Source organism: Symphodus melops (assembly GCF_947650265.1).
Source record: "Symphodus melops genome assembly, chromosome: 20".
NCBI classification, from domain to species: Eukaryota; Metazoa; Chordata; class Actinopteri; order Labriformes; family Labridae; genus Symphodus; species Symphodus melops.
In genome coordinates this window covers 19,449,436-19,468,350 of record NC_136710.1, presented here as the reverse complement: position 1 = coordinate 19,468,350, position 18,915 = coordinate 19,449,436, and the positions used below count along the sequence as shown (strand labels likewise).

General features: G+C 41.9%; 1 protein-coding gene across 1 annotated transcript in view; it reads right to left on the bottom strand.

Moving 5' to 3' along the window:
• Nucleotides 1-283: 283 nt before the first annotated feature.
• The window catches only part of ank2b (ankyrin 2b, neuronal), an 86,726-nt gene continuing 68,094 nt past the window's right edge, over nucleotides 284-18,915 (bottom strand). Inside the window, 5 exon segments of the mRNA XM_079371637.1 lie at nucleotides 284-2,238; nucleotides 3,109-3,200; nucleotides 3,302-3,490; nucleotides 4,448-4,612; nucleotides 4,704-4,787. Of these exon segments, the coding sequence (XP_079227763.1) occupies nucleotides 2,022-2,238; nucleotides 3,109-3,200; nucleotides 3,302-3,490; nucleotides 4,448-4,612; nucleotides 4,704-4,787 (747 nt within the window). The 3' untranslated portion in view covers nucleotides 284-2,021.

The window sequence follows — 18,915 nt, the reverse complement described above, 5'->3', positions numbered from 1 at the left end:
TTTGTCTGTCCTTAAATGATCAGAAATAAGGTGACACCTGTGAGCTTGTTTAGGCAGTTACCTAACGCTGTACTGATTTAACATTTGACATGATTCGTTTTTTATCAAATGACAGCTCCTTCTAATCAGTGGTCTATTTAAGCCCGTCTCTCCCACTGTGCTCTTTCATTGCCAGCTCTGACATGCAACAGTACTGCAGTCTCTCTCAGCTTTCAACTTAACATAAAAAGTCCACGTTGACACTAGATAGCTGCAGAGTCCTTTCAGCTGCTGTGATGAGAAATAACGACACCACCCCACAGTTTACACATGAACAGTTTTATTGTTCTGCCATGTACACACTGCAGCTGCTATGCCTGGTCAGCGTTTCAGGTTCATGTTTTATTTTAGTAATCATTTGATAAAGTCGTACATGCCCGCATAGATACTCGCACTGTTAATATGTATATATTGTTATCACAATGGAAACAAGATGCTGATTTATCAAATCAATGGTCTGTTTTTGATGTTTCTTTTATTCCTCCATCGGATCAAACAAAACAGCAGCGTGAGGATCGTCTTGTTACACAAAGTCTCAGCTGTAGACGAACATCAAACGTACTTATTCAGTCTGTACAATGATTCAATCAAATCCAGTTTGTCTGTCATGGCAACCAAAAACAGAAAGAGTTGAAATCATTTATGTTTTGAAGCTTTTAAAACACATTCAAACACACACACTCAAACACGTCTCTCAGCGTCAGCGGCTGGAGTAAACACGGATCACAAATGGACGGCTATAAATAAATAAGGAAGTGTGCATGTGATAAATGGAGCCATTCTCAGGACTTTCAGCGGATGTTCTGATATCAGAGATGAGACAAAATATGTAAAAATCCACTTCAGCATTTGAAAGCAGAGCGTCTTTATGTTACGAGGTGTCTACTAAGGTTACGTCTGGTGTTATGCTTCTTTCTATAACAGGCAACAAACCCCATAAAAAGAACCAAAACCAACAATGCAAAGTCCACAAATTAATGTGTATTAACTGGTTAGTCACAGCTCCTATTCTTCACAAAGGGTAGATAAACTCAGTATTCAGTATGAATTTGGTGCCGGGTAAACAAATATATGAGGTTTTGGATAAAAGAAGAAGTTTGAAGTTTAGATTGATTGTTTTTGTTCTCTACATGGAATTTGTTGAGTTAAGCCGGATTTCTCCATTAAAGGATGGAGAGAGCGGGGGGGGGGGGGGGGGTAAGTGCTCGCTCTGCATCAGAACAGTCATCTTCACTACTTTCTTTCTCTCTCTATAGACACACCGTATATACACGTGCACAGAGACGAGAGCTCTGCGACAGATCAAAATGTGAATGCACGACACGCATCAGAAAGACAGACATAAATAAAAGTAAGGGCAGGTGCATCATGGGAAGACGAGAGGTGTGTAAATAGATCAGCAGGGTGGTGTTTGGCTGTATAAGGAGTCCATGAGGATACACACATTCACTCTTCCCGATTTATTCTCTATGTAACATTAATCTCATCTGTACGGTGGCCATTCTCCAGCTGAATCGGTGTGTGTACCGCAGGTCTAGGTGGGCTAATGTATTAAATGCTTTGAACTTTTTTGGATTTTCTTCCCCCCACAGTCCAAGCGTGATTTTGTTCTTCTTCTCGACTATTTACAAATGTGTACAAGAGTTCTTCTAGAAGAGGCCCGTGCGTGAGGTGAAACGTCCAAAATGCCCTCTTTGACTTTGTCAACCTTTGGTGCGTCGTACTGTAAATACAACCACAAGCAGCCAGAAGGTAAAAAAAGGAAAATTCAAATAAATCCTCCGACAAAAAAAAGAAGGGTGCTATCTTTGGTCACAAAAAGAGCAAAAGGAAAACAACGTGGAGGAGAAGCACAGAAACACTGTTCTGTTATTGAACGAAAAAGAGAAATCCAGTGATCAGCAAGGACAACAAGAAGGATCATGGATCAGAGGCAGCAGACAACACCAAAGGCTTCAGTGGAAGATGGAAGGAGCAGCTGCTCAGTCAAAGTATTTCTCTTCCTCCTCCTCCTCTTCCTCCTCCTCTTCCTCCTGGTCTTCCTCGCAGTAGTGTTGGAGCAGTCGATGCAGGTGCTGCTGCAGGGCGTCGGGCTGCAGGGCGTCCGGGGTGTCATCCAGACGCTCCAGGTGCACGTGCTTCCCTTGGGCATCCCTCACCACAGTCCTCTTCTGGGTCCGAGACTTACGCATTTGGCTTCTGAGGAGGCAAGAAACAAAATGTGTTACACCTCATTCAAGATAAACTCGAATACTCGTCTTTTAAAATCTTGATATGAAATTAATTTTTTTTGTTTTTTTAGAAGACGCTTTTGTAATTCAGAGAGTCGGTACCATTACGTTACATAATTCCTCACGAGACTTCATTAAAAACATTCAAATCCAAACAACATGCAGGATTGCCACACTCTTAATCAGATCGTAAATCATGCAAATTATAGCTTAAAAACTGAATCACATTTTGATTAAACAACCTTGGTTTTCACAATGGCAGCTGGAGACCCCCACACCTGCCCCCCTCTGTTTAAAGCCAGAGGTGCGTTTCTGTGCAATAGTTACCTTTAGTGGTTTAACCAAATGAACCTGGATCGAGTCTGACTCAGTGAAGATTTTTGTAAACTTGGGGGCCAAGAGGGGCAATGCAGGGGGTTCACACATTCTTTTCCTCAGAGCAGAATTAAAGCCTCGTAATGAATGTGTGTAAGACTTTTGGTGCCCTCCAGGGGTGGATGCTCGGATGACACTGTTGAGGCAGCCATGGTTTCTCAGGCTTAAAACAAACACATTTCCTCAGATTCTCGAGAGGTTTCTAAAAGTTGTGTTGTAGCTCCGCAGACAAAAGCACAAAGGATGTTGAGAGAAGCAGTGTAAGACGTTCTAATCAGCGAAAATACGACATGAAGGAAGTTAGCAACACTTAAATGATTCCAGTCTTAATCCAAGTTTGGAGAGTGCCATCAGATGTTAGAAGTGCAATCACATCATGCTTCTGTGTTAACTTTGTGAACTCGTAGTGAAACAGCAGTTTCCTTGTTTCTTATTCCTGCACACTCCCATGCTGCTGTCCGACCTTTTAACCACCGAACCGTCGTCCTGCACAATCTCTTTCTCTACTACGTGAGGCACGAGCACTTTCCCAAAACCTCCAGCATAGCTCAACGCCTGGGATGAAGAACGAGGGGGGGGGAGGGATCAGAAACCTGCTCCAATAAACATGTACAATCACCAGTGTGGAGTTATTTCTCTTGTTGGGACACACTGACCTTCTCAAAGTCCTCCCGTGCTGAGGGGAGATCTGCAGCCAGCGAAGGGTCTCCCGTCTGCTTCTCCATCCTCTCTCCTCTCACCACTGTTGTCTTGACAACCTTGCTGACCTTTCGACCTTGCACTGGCTCAGCCTCAAACTCTGAGGCCGTGGCTGCGCTGAGGGCAGGCGGCTCCGAGAAGACCAACTGCGGAGAAGACGAAGAGATGAAAAGTGTACTTCATGTTTATGTAGGTCAAATTCTAGAAAGCTTTTTTCTTTACTTGGCAAAACTAGTCAAAACTAGTGTCATTCCTTTAAACTCCAGGCCAGCAACAATACCACACATTCACTTTTATAAAAATGTAAACATCGACCCGTCTATGTACAACTTCACAAAAGTGACTACGACATTGTACACTCTGACTCCTGTAAATAAGTGACAATCACATGATAATTAAGTAGTTCATATTCTCATGTTCCAGGTCGTCTTTGAAGCTCGAGTTCCTGGTTTAAAAGAAGTCTAACTAAAAAACAACATTTACTGTAATGAGAAATTAAAAAAAAAAAAAAAAAAAGCCCAGTTGACGCTATTCAAATAAAGATTGATAAGGTAAGGTAAGGTAGGCTTTATTCAAGTCAGTCAAATATGCTCCATGTTAAACATACAGCACAGATGAAATTTCAATCCCCTCAACCCGCAGTGCAAACCTGCAGTGCATTAAAAAAACAAAAAAGCACTGGGCTTAATAACCATGACAATTAAATAACAAATAGCAATAAAAAAATAGCAGTACCATAATTACTAAAATCACTAAAATTACTAAAATACTGATTGATTGAAATATATATGTATTTATACATGCATTTATGTATGCATGCATGTCTGTGTGGATTTAAACAAGTCATCAATAAATATCAATATAGACGTATTTCTGACTGAATACGATGCAGAGCAATGAGTCAACAATAAACAGCGTGTGGTTGTTCTTGGGGAACTCTGAGCCTCTGAGCAGCAGCTCGTCCTCTGTGTGTAGAACATGTGATGGGTGTTATTAGCTCGTCTTCATGTAGCCTGCCTGCAGGGATGTGTGATATTTAGCTCCCATCATTTTAATGTATGACACATTGAAAAAACAAACAGCAGCTGGCTGATGTCACTGACCTCTCTCTGGTCTCCCTCACTGCGGAGCACCGTTCTCTTCACCACTCTGGAGACGCTGTCCCCCTCCTCGATCTGCACCGACTCCTGGTGAGAGCCCTCTATGGTCACTTCCTGCGTCTCCATGCCGTCAGCTGACACATATTTATGGATCACCTTCCGTGTGATCTGGATGGCAACACGAAAGGAGCATGTGAACCGATCTGAACTGATTCAAAGTGTCAGTACTGATGTGTTCATGTTGCTGATGTTCCCTCACCTTCTTCACTACCATGTTTCCCTGCTCGTCTGTGTACTTCTCCTCTGTGACCGTCTGTAGTGGGATATCTGGTAGATTATCCGCCTGCAAAAAAACAAACAAAAAAACCCCACAAACTCAAATCAGTTAAAATGTTAACACACTGAGATCGGCTATCTATTGCAGCTGAAAAGAAAGTTTCAAGCAATAAATGATAATTTGAAATCACCCAGAACGAGCAGAAACACCAAACCTTAAAGCCACTATTTGTAGAATTTGAATGAAATCACAAAATCTTTGAAATCATTGTCCTGCATTGCTAGACAGTGTTTTTTTTATAATACCACCAGATGGTGACACTAATAAAAACAAAATATTCTCCCCATCGTGGCTTTAATCTTTTAATAGAAGTTTTTATTTTTTTCTGTAAGAAATAAGAACTGCAGCAGTAAAAAGCTGAACAAAACGTATAAATAAACACATCACATAAACTTTGTAGTTTAGAAAAAGACTTCTGTTCCAGCAAATCCAAACCAAAACCACAGCGTCCCATTCACCCAGCATCCCTTCACACTGCACCAGGCTGCTACATGCTAGTTTACCTGGATGATAACTCTGCGTCGGACCACCCTGGTGGTCAGCACCTCCTCCTCTGAGCTATCAGAGGACAGAAACCCTAGCTCCTCCGCTATCTCCTGGGAGACGGCACACAACCAGCGAGGGTCAGTTCATCAGGTGTGTACAGTATTATAAATCTGCCGCTGTTCCTTATTTTCCCATCACCTCACGTTTATGTTTATAATTTACAAAAAGTTTCATGTAAGGACAAATGGAATAAAGAAACTAGAATGAAAAAAGTATGGTTTTATACAATAGTGAAGTGAGATGAAGAAAAGGCACAAAGATGCAAACATTTTCAAATAAAATGAACATGCAAGGATGGGAAGCAGTGTGCGAAATACAGTAAAGTGTTTAACATTACACTAAATTAAAATCTGGATCTGTAGCTTCTCGAGGTCAGCCATTCATCTTGCTACCTTCCTCTTCTTCTGTTTTATGTGTCTGATTCTCCTTCTGCTTTTGTTGTTAAATAGCGGTTAGCCACCTGGACCGGAGTGGGGATGCCTTTTTAACCACTCAGGCGTATTTGTCATATGACTGCCTGCATCGACGTCTGTATTGTTCAGGCTGGTGGGTCTAATACTAAGTTTATTACACGCCTCGTACGAAAGAAGTAGAAAAGTGAAGAAGAGAAGAAAAAAAACAGCCACTGAAAACTGCAGTAACTAAACACAAGCATGCCAATTATTCTTTTGGCTTTTATACATGGAATGGATAAATGTGGTATTGGAACAGTTCTGGTTGAAATTATAATAGTAATAGAAATTCAGGTCACATATTAGTGAGCTTTAGTTGAATGTAAGAAAACAGTCCACGTGAAGTAGAAAAAGGGTCAAAGGGTCTGAGAATCCATTGGCTATGATTGGACAAAAATAAGCTTTCATACAAATATCCCTTCAGCCAGCTTCAAATACATTTCATCATTGATCAGTTCAGGATTTGGAGGGGGATGCATTATGCTAGTTTTCAGCTTTTTTGCTGCATGACATGGTTGCACAACTCTTGATGGGAGAAAAATACTCCTTTGTAGGGAGTCCCACATGGGACTTCAACACGAAAAACGGCAAGGGTCACAATGGGGTCACAATGCACCACCACAGAGGTTGAAATGTACCAGAATGTCCCTTTACGTAGCAGCTAAAGAAAACCTTCTTAATTTTGTCAAAGGGTATTTCGCACACTGTTTGGAAATCCCACAAGCAGAAATCAATCAAGAAATGCAAACTGGTGCAGATGGGACCAAAAATTAAAGGGTTATTGATTCAAAAAGTCATCAATACAGATTTCAGTGAGGAACTGCCAACATATCAGACCACCAATGTCAAAACCAGACTTTTCAGTCACTGATTATGTGCTATTCAAAACAGCAACTCATCACATTTGTTAAATCTTGGTTATTTTCTTGAGTTTAGCCACTCATGCACACAAAAGCACTCATCAGCCATGTTTAGTCAATAAAGTGCACATTTGTGGGATTTTTCTGTAAGTCCTGAATGCAGCGCCACAGCAACCAGCCTGGCCAGGCAAGACACCAGCCAGTGCAGCACTGTGCCCATGCTCGACTTCTTACCCTTCCCAGGAAGTCATCATCATCGTAATACCCTGCCTGAGATCTGGAGGGAAGTTCCTCACACACAGGGCGGTCCCGATCTGTTCGTCCCTCTCGTGAAACGTCTGAATCGTACGCAAATTCGCCAAGACTTTCACTGCCAGAAGAGAAGCGTTTGTAATCTTCTACACGGAGGAAAGGATGAGCAGCTAACTGAGGGTTATCCTTCAGGAGGCTCAGATCAAGGCTACTTCCAGGCAATGGTGATGGGGGTTCAGAGATATGATAGGTAATCTCACGATCTAGTTTTATATCCTCCGGGTCAGAGAAATCAGACAAGGCTTGTCTGCAGTCGAAAAATTCCACATCAGAGTCAGAAAGGTGCGGAGATTCTGATCCTTTACTTGGTTGGACCTTTGAATTGTCTGATTCAAATTCAGAGACTGTTTTCTCAAATTCTGAGAGAACTTTCTTGAAGCCTGGGGAATACACAAAGCCTTCAGGGTTTTCAGACTCGTCTTTGGCTTTACTCGTTACCTCAGCTGAAACGGAGTCACTGAACACGGGCGACAACGGGCTCAAATCATTTAAGGAGGCTTGGCTACATTCAGAAACTCTTAAGGTTTGATGTCCTGAAAATACTGCTTCATAGTCTGGTGGCACCAAAAACTGAGTGGACATGGGTGAAAAGAGCTCACTGGACTCAGCTATCTTGGTGGACAGTTCCCAGTCGGAGAGCTCCTGTGATCTGTCCGACTCTTCACTTGATGTCTTCTCCGATGTTGGTAGAACAGGAGTTACAGTCCTGTGGGTTGTGTACGAGTTCTTGTCAGGTAGCACGAGGGGAACTGGTGTCATCAACTGATCCGAAGTGATTGGCACATCTGATTTACAGATATCTTGTGCTTCAGTTGTAGCATACAACAGATCGCTTTGTGCCTCATTTTCTGGAGGAAACTGTGTTTCTCCTGAATCCTGTAAGCAAATATCAATATGATCTAAATAAGTACATGTAATAAAAAATGTATTGGTTGTTCTGGTTGGTTAACACCATAAGAAGACCGTAACATCCCAGTGAGGTTAGCAGCAATGACAAATAATTTCCATCCAGCAAATATCTCATTGGACAATATATTTGAAGCCATTACACACAACTATATAAACGTGTAAGCGTCATACAAACAAATCAGAACTGAGGAAAGCAATCAGTATTTTAACATTCCCAACACATTCTGGTTAAATGAAATCCAAATTTTGAGGCATTAACTGCAATCCATTTTGTTATTATTTCAACGAGACAAAGTGAGTTATTTCCATCATCCAAGTGACATGTTAAAAGAATTCATCCCACACAAGTGAGTCTTTTCTCTAATTCCATGCTCTCAGTCTTACCCTTTCAGGGTCAGTCTTGCTCTGAAGTCCTCCAGTACTGGTGTGTAGGATTGTTCTTTCCTTTCTGTCTGCATCTTCTGATAGCTTCAGACAAACCTCTTCTTCACAAACAGCGGTTTTTAAAGTTGAGATACTTTCCACCATTGAGCCATGATGTTTACTTTTATTGTGTGACAAAACTTCTGGTTGTGGTCCAGTAATTTTTTGCCAGTCGGAATTTACTGGACCTTCCATTAAATCTGTCCCACCAGTTTGAAATAGTAGTGGTGCCACAGCCATTGGCATTACGTTATGTAATGATGACAATAAAGGAGGTGTCATATGACTCAAAGGTTCTGGTTCAGAGAGAAACATATCACGTCTCTCAGAGCAAACACCTGACTCATCCTCTGAATCAACACTTTGAGGGCTCAGTGGCCTTGGGCTGTCATCAATCCAACAATCAATCGGTAGAGCAACAAACTCAGACTCTGATGATAAAGACACTGGTGTAGATGATCTATCAACAAAGGTAGCATCCATAAAATATGAAGACAATATCCTCATGAACTCAGGTACTGGAGAGTCAGGCAACAAATGTCTGAACTCATTGATAGAGGATATGGATTCTGGTGAGGATGGTCTGTCAACATCAGCAGCTCTCCATGATGTGACCATAAGCTCGCACTCTGAATCTGAATCCACTGCTTCAGGTGATGATGACCGATGTGTTGTGGTGTACTCTTCCAATGATAAAGAAAACTGAGGGACTGGAGAGTCTGGAGACAGTGATCTGTTCTCACTGAGCTCAGGCATAGATTCTGGAGATGATGCTCTGTTCAGAGATTCAACATTTCCAAATGGCATGTAGTCTTCATTTGGCATATAGTCTGTATCTGATGCCAAAGTTGAACATGAAGATAAAGATGATCTCAGAAAAGTAACACATTCTGGTAATGCCATTGTAAATTGAGGTAAGGGGGAATCTGGAGAGAGTTGCCTTAACTCGTTGACTGACGTTATAGATTCAGGAGATGATGCTCTTGCTTCTAACACCATAACTGAGTTAGGGGACATGGACCTATACTCTATCAGAGAATCTGGAGAACAACATACAGTGTCATCCACAGCATCAGAAACTGATGCAACCACCCAATCATCATCGGAACGTTTTTTTGTATCAGGAGCAGGTTTTTCAAAAGTATACTCTGCCTGCCTGTATGGAGCACCTCCAGAAGACACAATCATTGGCGGAGGTGACTCTGAAGCAGGTTCGTTGGACATGACTTCAGTACTGGAAGTGTAAAGAATGTCAACTGAGTCAGAGTCAGTTCCAGTAAATGGATGTGTCACCTCGGAAGGCTGCACTGTGGCATACTGAACTTGCTCATTTAAATCTTCTAATTCAATACCTGGTTCATTTTTAGAAGCATAATCTATGCTGCTACCAATAAACTGCATAAATCCTGTTTTACTTGCAAATGTTTCCCCGACGTACTGAGGATCACGTACTTGGGAAATCAGTTTCCATAGCTCTGCGTCATAAATGAGATTATACTCAGCGACCATGATGACTGATTCCTCTGGTGATGAAGGTGCAGCTGCTGTTGATAAAACTGTGCTGTGGGTGGTTACTTCATTTGTAGTTGGGACTTTTAATTTAGTTGGGAATTCAGATACTGACTGTGATATTTCCTGATCTGATTCTACAGACTCTGGTGATGCTGGCCTGTCTTCTGGACAAAATGGTTCCAACATTTGAGACAAATCATCTGAATCACAAGACTCACTAGGTGAAAAATCTCTCTGAGTCAGGATATTTTCGACAAAAGCCCTTGTATAATCAGGTATTGGTGATTCCGGGGTCAGAGCCTGAAATTCATCATATGATCTCTCTGACTGAGGTGATAGTGATCTCATATCTGTGATTTCTACATCATGTAAGACTGAACCTCTATCCATATCTGAAAATATTGATTCTGGGGACAAACACCCATCATGTGTTTCATATTTCGTTATCTCAAGAACATTTTGGGTAAACCAAGGGAGAGGCGAGTCTGGAGATAACCTATTGTGCTCTTCTAATGATTGAGTTGATTCTGGAGATACCGATGTGATGTCTCTGAGTAACATCAACGAGGCAGGTGACAATGGTTTGTATTCTTGGAGAGATTCAACTGATAATGGCCTCTCTGGTACTTCAGATCCTACTGATTCTGGAGAATCGGGTCTATCATCACAAGTATAATTCATGGACATAAGAAAATCACTCAAAGTGTACTCAATATCCGAGTCAATAGACTCAGGAGATAGTGATCTAAACCCGATATTCACAATCACATTTTTAGGTGTGTAATCAAGTATGGGTGAGTCTGGTGACAAAGCCTGGTACTCATCTCCAGATGCCTTTGAGCCAGGTGAAGAAAGTCTATTGTCATAATCTAGTGAACCCAGACTAAGAACTATGTATTCTACATCTGAACATGCAGACTCTGGTGATGCAGACCTACATCCAAAAATAGCTTGAGGTAGTTTGAAATGTGGCTGATTAAAGTCAGGTACAGGGGAATCAGGTGAAAGTCTAATTGATGCTAGTGAATCAGGAGATGAGGCTCTGTTTTCCAAGAATGTTGGGAACAATAAATCCATTTCAAAATCTGTCAACACTGAGTCAGATGACGAGGACCGTGAGTGCATTTGGGAAATGGTGCAATCATGTTGTCCCTTTGAAAATTCAGGAATGGGTGAGTCTGGCGTAAGACGTCTAAGTGCTTCATTGGAGACAGCTGAACCTGGAGAGGCTGCTCTGTCCTCAAAAAGCCATGGGATACACAAATCTGTCTCTAGATCGTCATCAATGTATTCTGATTCCGGGGATGTGGAACGTTGCCTTACCCTTTCTATAGGAAGTAAACTCAGGGTGTACTCTGGTAGCGGAGAATCAGGAGACAAACATCTAAAATCGGACACTCCTGATTGACAGGATTCTGCTCTTTCCTCAAAATCAAACATCTCTGAAATTAGAAACTCGTACTCACTTCCTGTGGTGTCTGATTCAGGTGAAGATGGTCTGTAAGCATTAAACACTGGATTTATCTCTAGCAAAGCCTGTCTGAAGTCTGGTACAGGTGAATCAGGAGATAGTCTGCATTTACTTAGAGATGCTAAAGACTCAGGAGAAGAGGCTCTGTCCTCTTGGACTCCTTGGACAAACATCTCTATTTCCATATCCAAATCTGACAAAACAGACTCAGATGAAGAAGACCGAAAGACGATTTGAGAAATTGTGGAATCATGCAGTCCCTGTGTAAAATCGGGAATGGGTGAGTCCGGGGAGAGGGGTTTAAAGTTGTCACTGGATGCAGCAGAATCTGGAGATGCTGCTCTGTCCTCAAAAAGCCAAGGGATACAGAGATCTGTCTCTAAATCCTCATCTACATACTCTGATTCAGGTGACGAGGACCTTGAGTGCATTTGGGAAATGGTGCAATCATGTCGTCCCTGTGTAAATTCTGGAATAGGTGAGTCTGGTGAAAGAGGTCTTAACTCCTCATTTGAGACATATGAACCTGGAGATTCAGCTCTGTCCTTAAAAAGCCAGGGGAAACACAAATCTGTCTCTAAATCCTCATCTACATACTCTGTTTCAGGTGATGTGGATCTATTCCTCACGTTCAACTCAGTGGATAGAGTCATGGTGTACTCAGGTAGCGGAGAATCAGGAGACAAACATCTAAAATCGGACACTCCTGATTGACAGGATTCTGCTCTTTCCTCAAAATCAAACATCTCTGAAGTTAGAAACTCGTACTCACTTCCTGTGGTGTCTGATTCAGGTGAAGATGGTCTGTAAGCATTAAACACTGGATTTATCTCTAGCAAAGCCTGTCTGAAGTCTGGTACAGGTGAATCAGGAGATAGTCTGCATTTACTTAGAGATGCTAAAGACTCAGGAGAAGAGGCTCTGTCCTCTTGGACTCCTTGGACAAACATCTCTATTTCCATATCCAAATCTGACAAAACAGACTCAGATGAAGAAGACCGAAAGACGATTTGAGAAATTGTGGAATCATGCAGTCCCTGTGTAAAATCGGGAATGGGTGAGTCCGGGGAGAGGGGTTTAAAGTTGTCACTGGATGCAGCAGAATCTGGAGATGCTGCTCTGTCCTCAAAAAGCCAAGGGATACAGAGATCTGTCTCTAAATCCTCATCTACATACTCTGATTCAGGTGACGAGGACCTTGAGTGCATTTGGGAAATGGTGCAATCATGTCGTCCCTGTGTAAATTCTGGAATAGGTGAGTCTGGTGAAAGAGGTCTTAACTCCTCATTTGAGACATATGAACCTGGAGATTCAGCTCTGTCCTTAAAAAGCCAGGGGAAACACAAATCTGTCTCTAAATCCTCATCTACATACTCTGTTTCAGGTGATGTGGATCTATTCCTCACGTTCAACTCAGTGGGTAGAGTCATGGTGTACTCAGGTAGCGGAGAATCAGGAGACAAACATCTAAAATCGGACACTCCTGATTGACAGGATTCTGCTCTTTCCTCAAAATCAAACATCTCTGAAGTTAGAAACTCGTACTCACTTCCTGTGGTGTCTGATTCAGGTGAAGATGGTCTGTAAGCATTAAACACTGGATTTATCTCTAGCAAAGCCTGTCTGAAGTCTGGTACAGGTGAATCAGGAGATAGTCTGCATTTACTTAGAGATGCTAAAGACTCAGGAGAAGAGGCTCTGTCCTCTTGGACTCCTTGGACAAACATCTCTATTTCCATATCCAAATCTGACAAAACAGACTCAGATGAAGAAGACCGAAAGACGATTTGAGAAATTGTGGAATCATGCAGTCCCTGTGTAAAATCGGGAATGGGTGAGTCCGGGGAGAGGGGTTTAAAGTTGTCACTGGATGCAGCAGAATCTGGAGATGCTGCTCTGTCCTCAAAAAGCCAAGGGATACAGAGATCTGTCTCTAAATCCTCATCTACATACTCTGATTCAGGTGACGAGGACCTTGAGTGCATTTGGGAAATGGTGCAATCATGTCGTCCCTGTGTAAATTCTGGAATAGGTGAGTCTGGTGAAAGAGGTCTTAACTCCTCATTTGAGACATATGAACCTGGAGATTCAGCTCTGTCCTTAAAAAGCCAGGGGAAACACAAATCTGTCTCTAAATCCTCATCTACATACTCTGTTTCAGGTGATGTGGATCTATTCCTCACGTTCAACTCAGTGGGTAGAGTCATGGTGTACTCAGGTAGCGGAGAATCAGGAGACAAACATCTAAAATCGGACACTCCTGATTGACAGGATTCTGCTCTTTCCTCAAAATCAAACATCTCTGAAATTAGAAACTCGTACTCACTTCCTGTGGTGTCTGATTCAGGTGAAGATGGTCTGTAAGCATTAAACACTGGATTTATCTCTAGCAAAGCCTGTCTGAAGTCTGGTACAGGTGAATCAGGAGATAGTCTGCATTTACTTAGAGATGCTAAAGACTCAGGAGAAGAGGCTCTGTCCTCTTGGACTCCTTGGACAAACATCTCTATTTCCATATCCAAATCTGACAAAACAGACTCAGATGAAGAAGACCGAAAGACGATTTGAGAAATTGTGGAATCATGCAGTCCCTGTGTAAAATCGGGAATGGGTGAGTCCGGGGAGAGGGGTTTAAAGTTGTCACTGGATGCAGCAGAATCTGGAGATGCTGCTCTGTCCTCAAAAAGCCAAGGGATACAGAGATCTGTCTCTAAATCCTCATCTACATACTCTGATTCAGGTGACGAGGACCTTGTGTGCATTTGGGAAATGGTGCAATCATGTCGTCCCTGTGTAAATTCTGGAATAGGTGAGTCTGGTGAAAGAGGTCTTAACTCCTCATTTGAGACATATGAACCTGGAGATTCAGCTCTGTCCTTAAAAAGCCAGGGGAAACACAAATCTGTCTCTAAATCCTCATCTACATACTCTGTTTCAGGTGATGTGGATCTATTCCTCACGTTCACCTCAGTGGGTAGAGTCATGGTGTACTCAGGTAGCGGAGAATCAGGAGACAAACATCTAAAATCGGACACTCCTGATTGACAGGATTCTGCTCTTTCCTCAAAATCAAACATCTCTGAAATTAGAAACTCATACTCACTTTCTGTGGAGTCTGATTCAGGTGAAGATGGTCTGAAAGCATTCAACACTGGATTTATCTCAAGCAAAGCCTGTCTGAAGTCTGGTACAGGTGAATCAGGAGATAGTCTGCATTTACTTAGAGATGCTAAAGACTCAGGAGAAGAGGCTCTGTCTTCTTGGACTCCTTGGACAAACATCTCTATTCCCATATCCAAATCTGACAAAACAGACTCAGATGAAGAAGACCGAAAGACGATGTGAGAAATTGTGGAATCATGCAGTCCCTGTGTAAAATCGGGAATGGGTGAGTCCGGGGAGAGGGGTTTAAAGTTGTCACTGGATGCAGCAGAATCTGGAGATGCTGCTCTGGCCTCAAAAAGCCAAGGGATACAGAGATCTGTCTCTAAATCCTCATCTACATACTCTGTTTCAGGCGATGTGGATCTATACCTCACGTTCACCTCAGTGGGTAGAGTCATGGTGTACTCAGGTAGCGGAGAATCAGGAGACAAACATCTAAAATCAGACACTCCTGATTGACAAGATTCTGCTCTTTCCTCAAAATCAAACATCTCTGAAATTAGAAACTCGTCCTCACTTCCTGAGGCATCTGATTCAGGTGAAGATGGTCTGAAAGCATTAAACACTGGATTTATCTCTAGCAAAGCCTGTCTAAAGTCTGGTACAGGTGAATCAGGAGATAGTCTGGATTGATTCAGAGATGCTGATGATTCTGGAGATGATGCTCGTTCCTCAAATAACATGGAAGAAGGTAGGTCATGTTCATCTTCCAAATCTGAACACACAGACTCAGGTGAAGAGGATCTATATCCTTTAGTGGAGCTGAAGGACTCCTGTCTAAACTGTGGAATTGGGGAGTCTGGTGAAAGAGCTCTAAACAGATTTAGAGAGCTGGTTGATTCAGGAGAGGATGATCTAAAGTTTGACATAAACATCAGAGATGTGGGTGAGCAAAGCCTAAATTCAAGTTCAGAATCAGATGACAGAGGTCTCTCTTCACTTTCAAGTTCTAAAGACTCTGGAGAGTCTGGTCTATCTTCAGTGTCAAGTGGAGAACTAAATAAAGGTGGATATTCAACATCTGGTGTCACTGATGCAGGGGATGATGACCTAAAACTGACAAAAGATGGAAAACGCTCCATTTCTTTTGCTATAAATTGAGGTACTGGTGAATCTGGTGGCATTGTTTCATACTCATCTCCAAATACCAATGAATCTGGTGACAAAGATCTTACTAATGCAAATGATTCTTCATTATATTCTATATCTGAATAACAAACTGAGTCCGGTGAAATGGACTGGTACTCAGCAGTCGAAAGAGTTGGATTAAGTACATCCTGTAAGAATTGAGGTATGGGTGAGTCAGGTGAAAGAACTCTGAACTTAACTTCAGAATCAGGTGTAAAGTGTCTCTCCTGTACCTCAACAGACATGTCCAGTACATCCAATACAGTCTCTGATAACACAGACAAAGGGGATGAAGATGCGCTAACAGATACAAACCAGGTTGATTCTACGTGTTGCCCAAACTGTGGTACAGGAGAATCTGCAGATAAAGTCCTAAACTCATTCACTGATGCTGTTGAATCAGGAGATGATGTTCTTGATGCTGATGCCATCATCAGTGACTTAGGTGACATGGGCCAAAATTCTATCTCTGATTCAGGTGAGAGTGGCCTTAAGTTAATTTCTGATGACACCGAATCAGGAGAAGTTGGTCTCTCTTGAATGCCGAATTCTGGGAGGAGAAATACTGATGAATCCTCGCAATTGGACGCAACAGACTCAGGTGAGGATGAATGATGTCCAACAACTAAAGTAAGAGAGTCTAGTAACTCGCACGCAAATTGGGTAATGGGTGAGTCTGGACTTAAAGGTCTGTTCTCATCCACAGATTGCCCTGTCTCTTGGGAATCAGACCTCAAAGAACTCAGTAACTTCAGGTCCTCTGGTGGCAGTGGTATATATTCTGCCTCAGAGTCAGGTGAAAGTGGCCTGCCTGTCTCTTCTTCATCATGAGCAAAACAAAAAAGTTCTTTACGGATCTCATCATTTTCCAAAACTTCACCTACAGCGGTTTCTTTTAAATAATGAGGGTCGTATATTTGACTCATCAGCTTGTTTGCTCTATATGTTGCACCAGCAGCTGATTGTGTTTCCTCCTCAATCTTTGTTGGCGTTGCTTGTAGAACATCTGACCCAGGTGAATCTGCAGCATTGGTCTTCATACCATCACCTAACTCCTCCTTTCTTACATCTGAATCCTCCAGAACATACTCTATTCTTGTTCCAGAATACTCAAAAACTCCAGTTTTGCTTGAAAATGTCTCCCCAACATATTGAGGATCACGTATTTGAGAAATAAACTTCCAAAGCTCAGCATCATAAACAAGCCTGTACACTGGCACTCTTATTGCCTTCAGGGGTGCTGGTTGATTACTACCAACCCATTGTCTCTCTAAAGCTTTTGATTCTGTTAAGTGAGGTCTCTGGTTGCAAATGTCTACACTTGGTTGTGTGTCTTTAACATCAGAAACCTCAGATTCAGGAGAAGAAGATCTACGTGAACTAAAGGCCACTGATACAGTTATTTCTGTTTTGAATTCTGGTATTGACGACCCTTCTCTGTGGTCATCTGCACAGATTGCTGAGTCGGGAGAAGATGATCTCAAATCAGCAAACTGTTGTGAGAGAGACATTTCTCCATAGTCTAAATCAGAGCAAAGTGAAACAGGAGATGAAGACCTTTCCTCTGTTGGACAAACTGAAAACTTGGATAAAGCCTGTACAAACACAGGAATTGGTGACTCCGGAGAAAGAGGCCTATTTTCATCAATGGACCCTGGGGATGATGGTCTGTTGTCATCGAATAATAATGCATAGAAAGACTCACGTTCCACATCAGATGTTACTGATTCAAGTGATGAAGATCGATCCAATCGAGCAATTACAATTGGTTCTTGTACAGAAATTCTAAACTCAGGAATAGGTGAGTCTGGTGAGAGTGTTCTGTACATGTTTACAGATGCTACTGAATCAGGAGATGCTGGTCTTTCATCATTATGATGTATTATGTTTGAGTTAGTCTCCAGATCTGACAATGTTGACTCTGTTGAGACTGATCTGTGGTAAATGTGTTCAGAGACAGAGGCAAAGTCCTGAGGAATAGGAGAATCTGGTGTTAAAGCTTGCTGATTATCTACAGATCTTCCTGAGTTGGTGGACTCTGTTTGAGATTCATACAGCCCCAACAGTAATTGTGGTGACATTGATCGATATTCTGACTCAAAATCTGGTGAAAGCGATCTTTGGCAACATTCTGACTGTAAATCAATAGCTTCCTCTTTGAATTTTTGAGACTCTGTTATTGTTTCATCAACATGAAAAGTACCTGTCTTACTCACAAATGCTTCTCCAACATACTGTGGGTCACGAATTTGAGAAATGAGCTTCCAAAGTTCTGCATCATATGTTAAACTGTAACATGGCACTGAATATTCTGGTACGGATAAAGGTATGTCGTGTTTAACGGAAACTGAGGACTGCATATCTTCAGGTACATTCTCGAGAGACAAAACACCGGGGGGATCTTTATGAGATTCTTTTGTCGTTTCAAATGTTTTTGTTGTAAATTCAAATGGTTCTGTTTGGGGTGGTGTAACATTCTGCTCAAGTTCATTTTCAGTTTTGACTGATTTTTTTGTTTTTTTCTTTTTCGTAGATTTTGCTTTGCTCGTTACTGATTTGTGCATTTCTTCCTTTGAGGATCCCTTTTCACACTTTTCTAATCCAGATGCTACATTTGTTTTGGTTTCTACATGCTTTTCAGCACATACTTCTACTAAAACGGCTTCTGTTAGTTCTTGTGTCACCTCCTTTTCCAGAGGTAATTTAGTCATAGTACAATGCAATGGCTCATTATCACCAGCAGAAGTATAAGAATCCAGAGATAAAGGCTTACTCTCAATGCCAAATATAACCTCATTTTCTGTGTCTGATAACATACGTTCTTGTGATGATGATTGTTGAGTCATAACGACAGTCTGATGCATGGATGATGTATGTTTGGGTATGGAAGAATCTGGGGACACCCACTTGAATTGTTTTTCTGATTCAGGGGAAGACGCTCTAGTGTCCGACGTTGCTGGATGTGATGGCAAGTTATTGTCAGGTACTGATTGGGTTGAAAGTGTGTTTTCTTCAATATCAGATGAGGATATGAAGACCCAACTATCATCAAAATCGGATATAGATTCCTCTTGTTTTAGTGGTTTGTTCTCCTCGTCAGTTTCTGAACTTTCAGAAGATTTTGTTGCAAGGTCAGCAGGTAAGAAACCAAACAATATCTCTGCAGATTCAGCTGTTTGAAGTAAGGGTGTTAAATGTTCAAAAACAGGTAAAACAGAGTCATTGTCAGATGCAAATGAAGCAGGCAATGAAGCTCTGCCTTCATAGTTCAGTGATCCTGGATACATGGCGCCATATTCTACAACAGAGCATGTTGATTCAGGTGAAGCAGATCTTTCACCTATCATTGATATTGC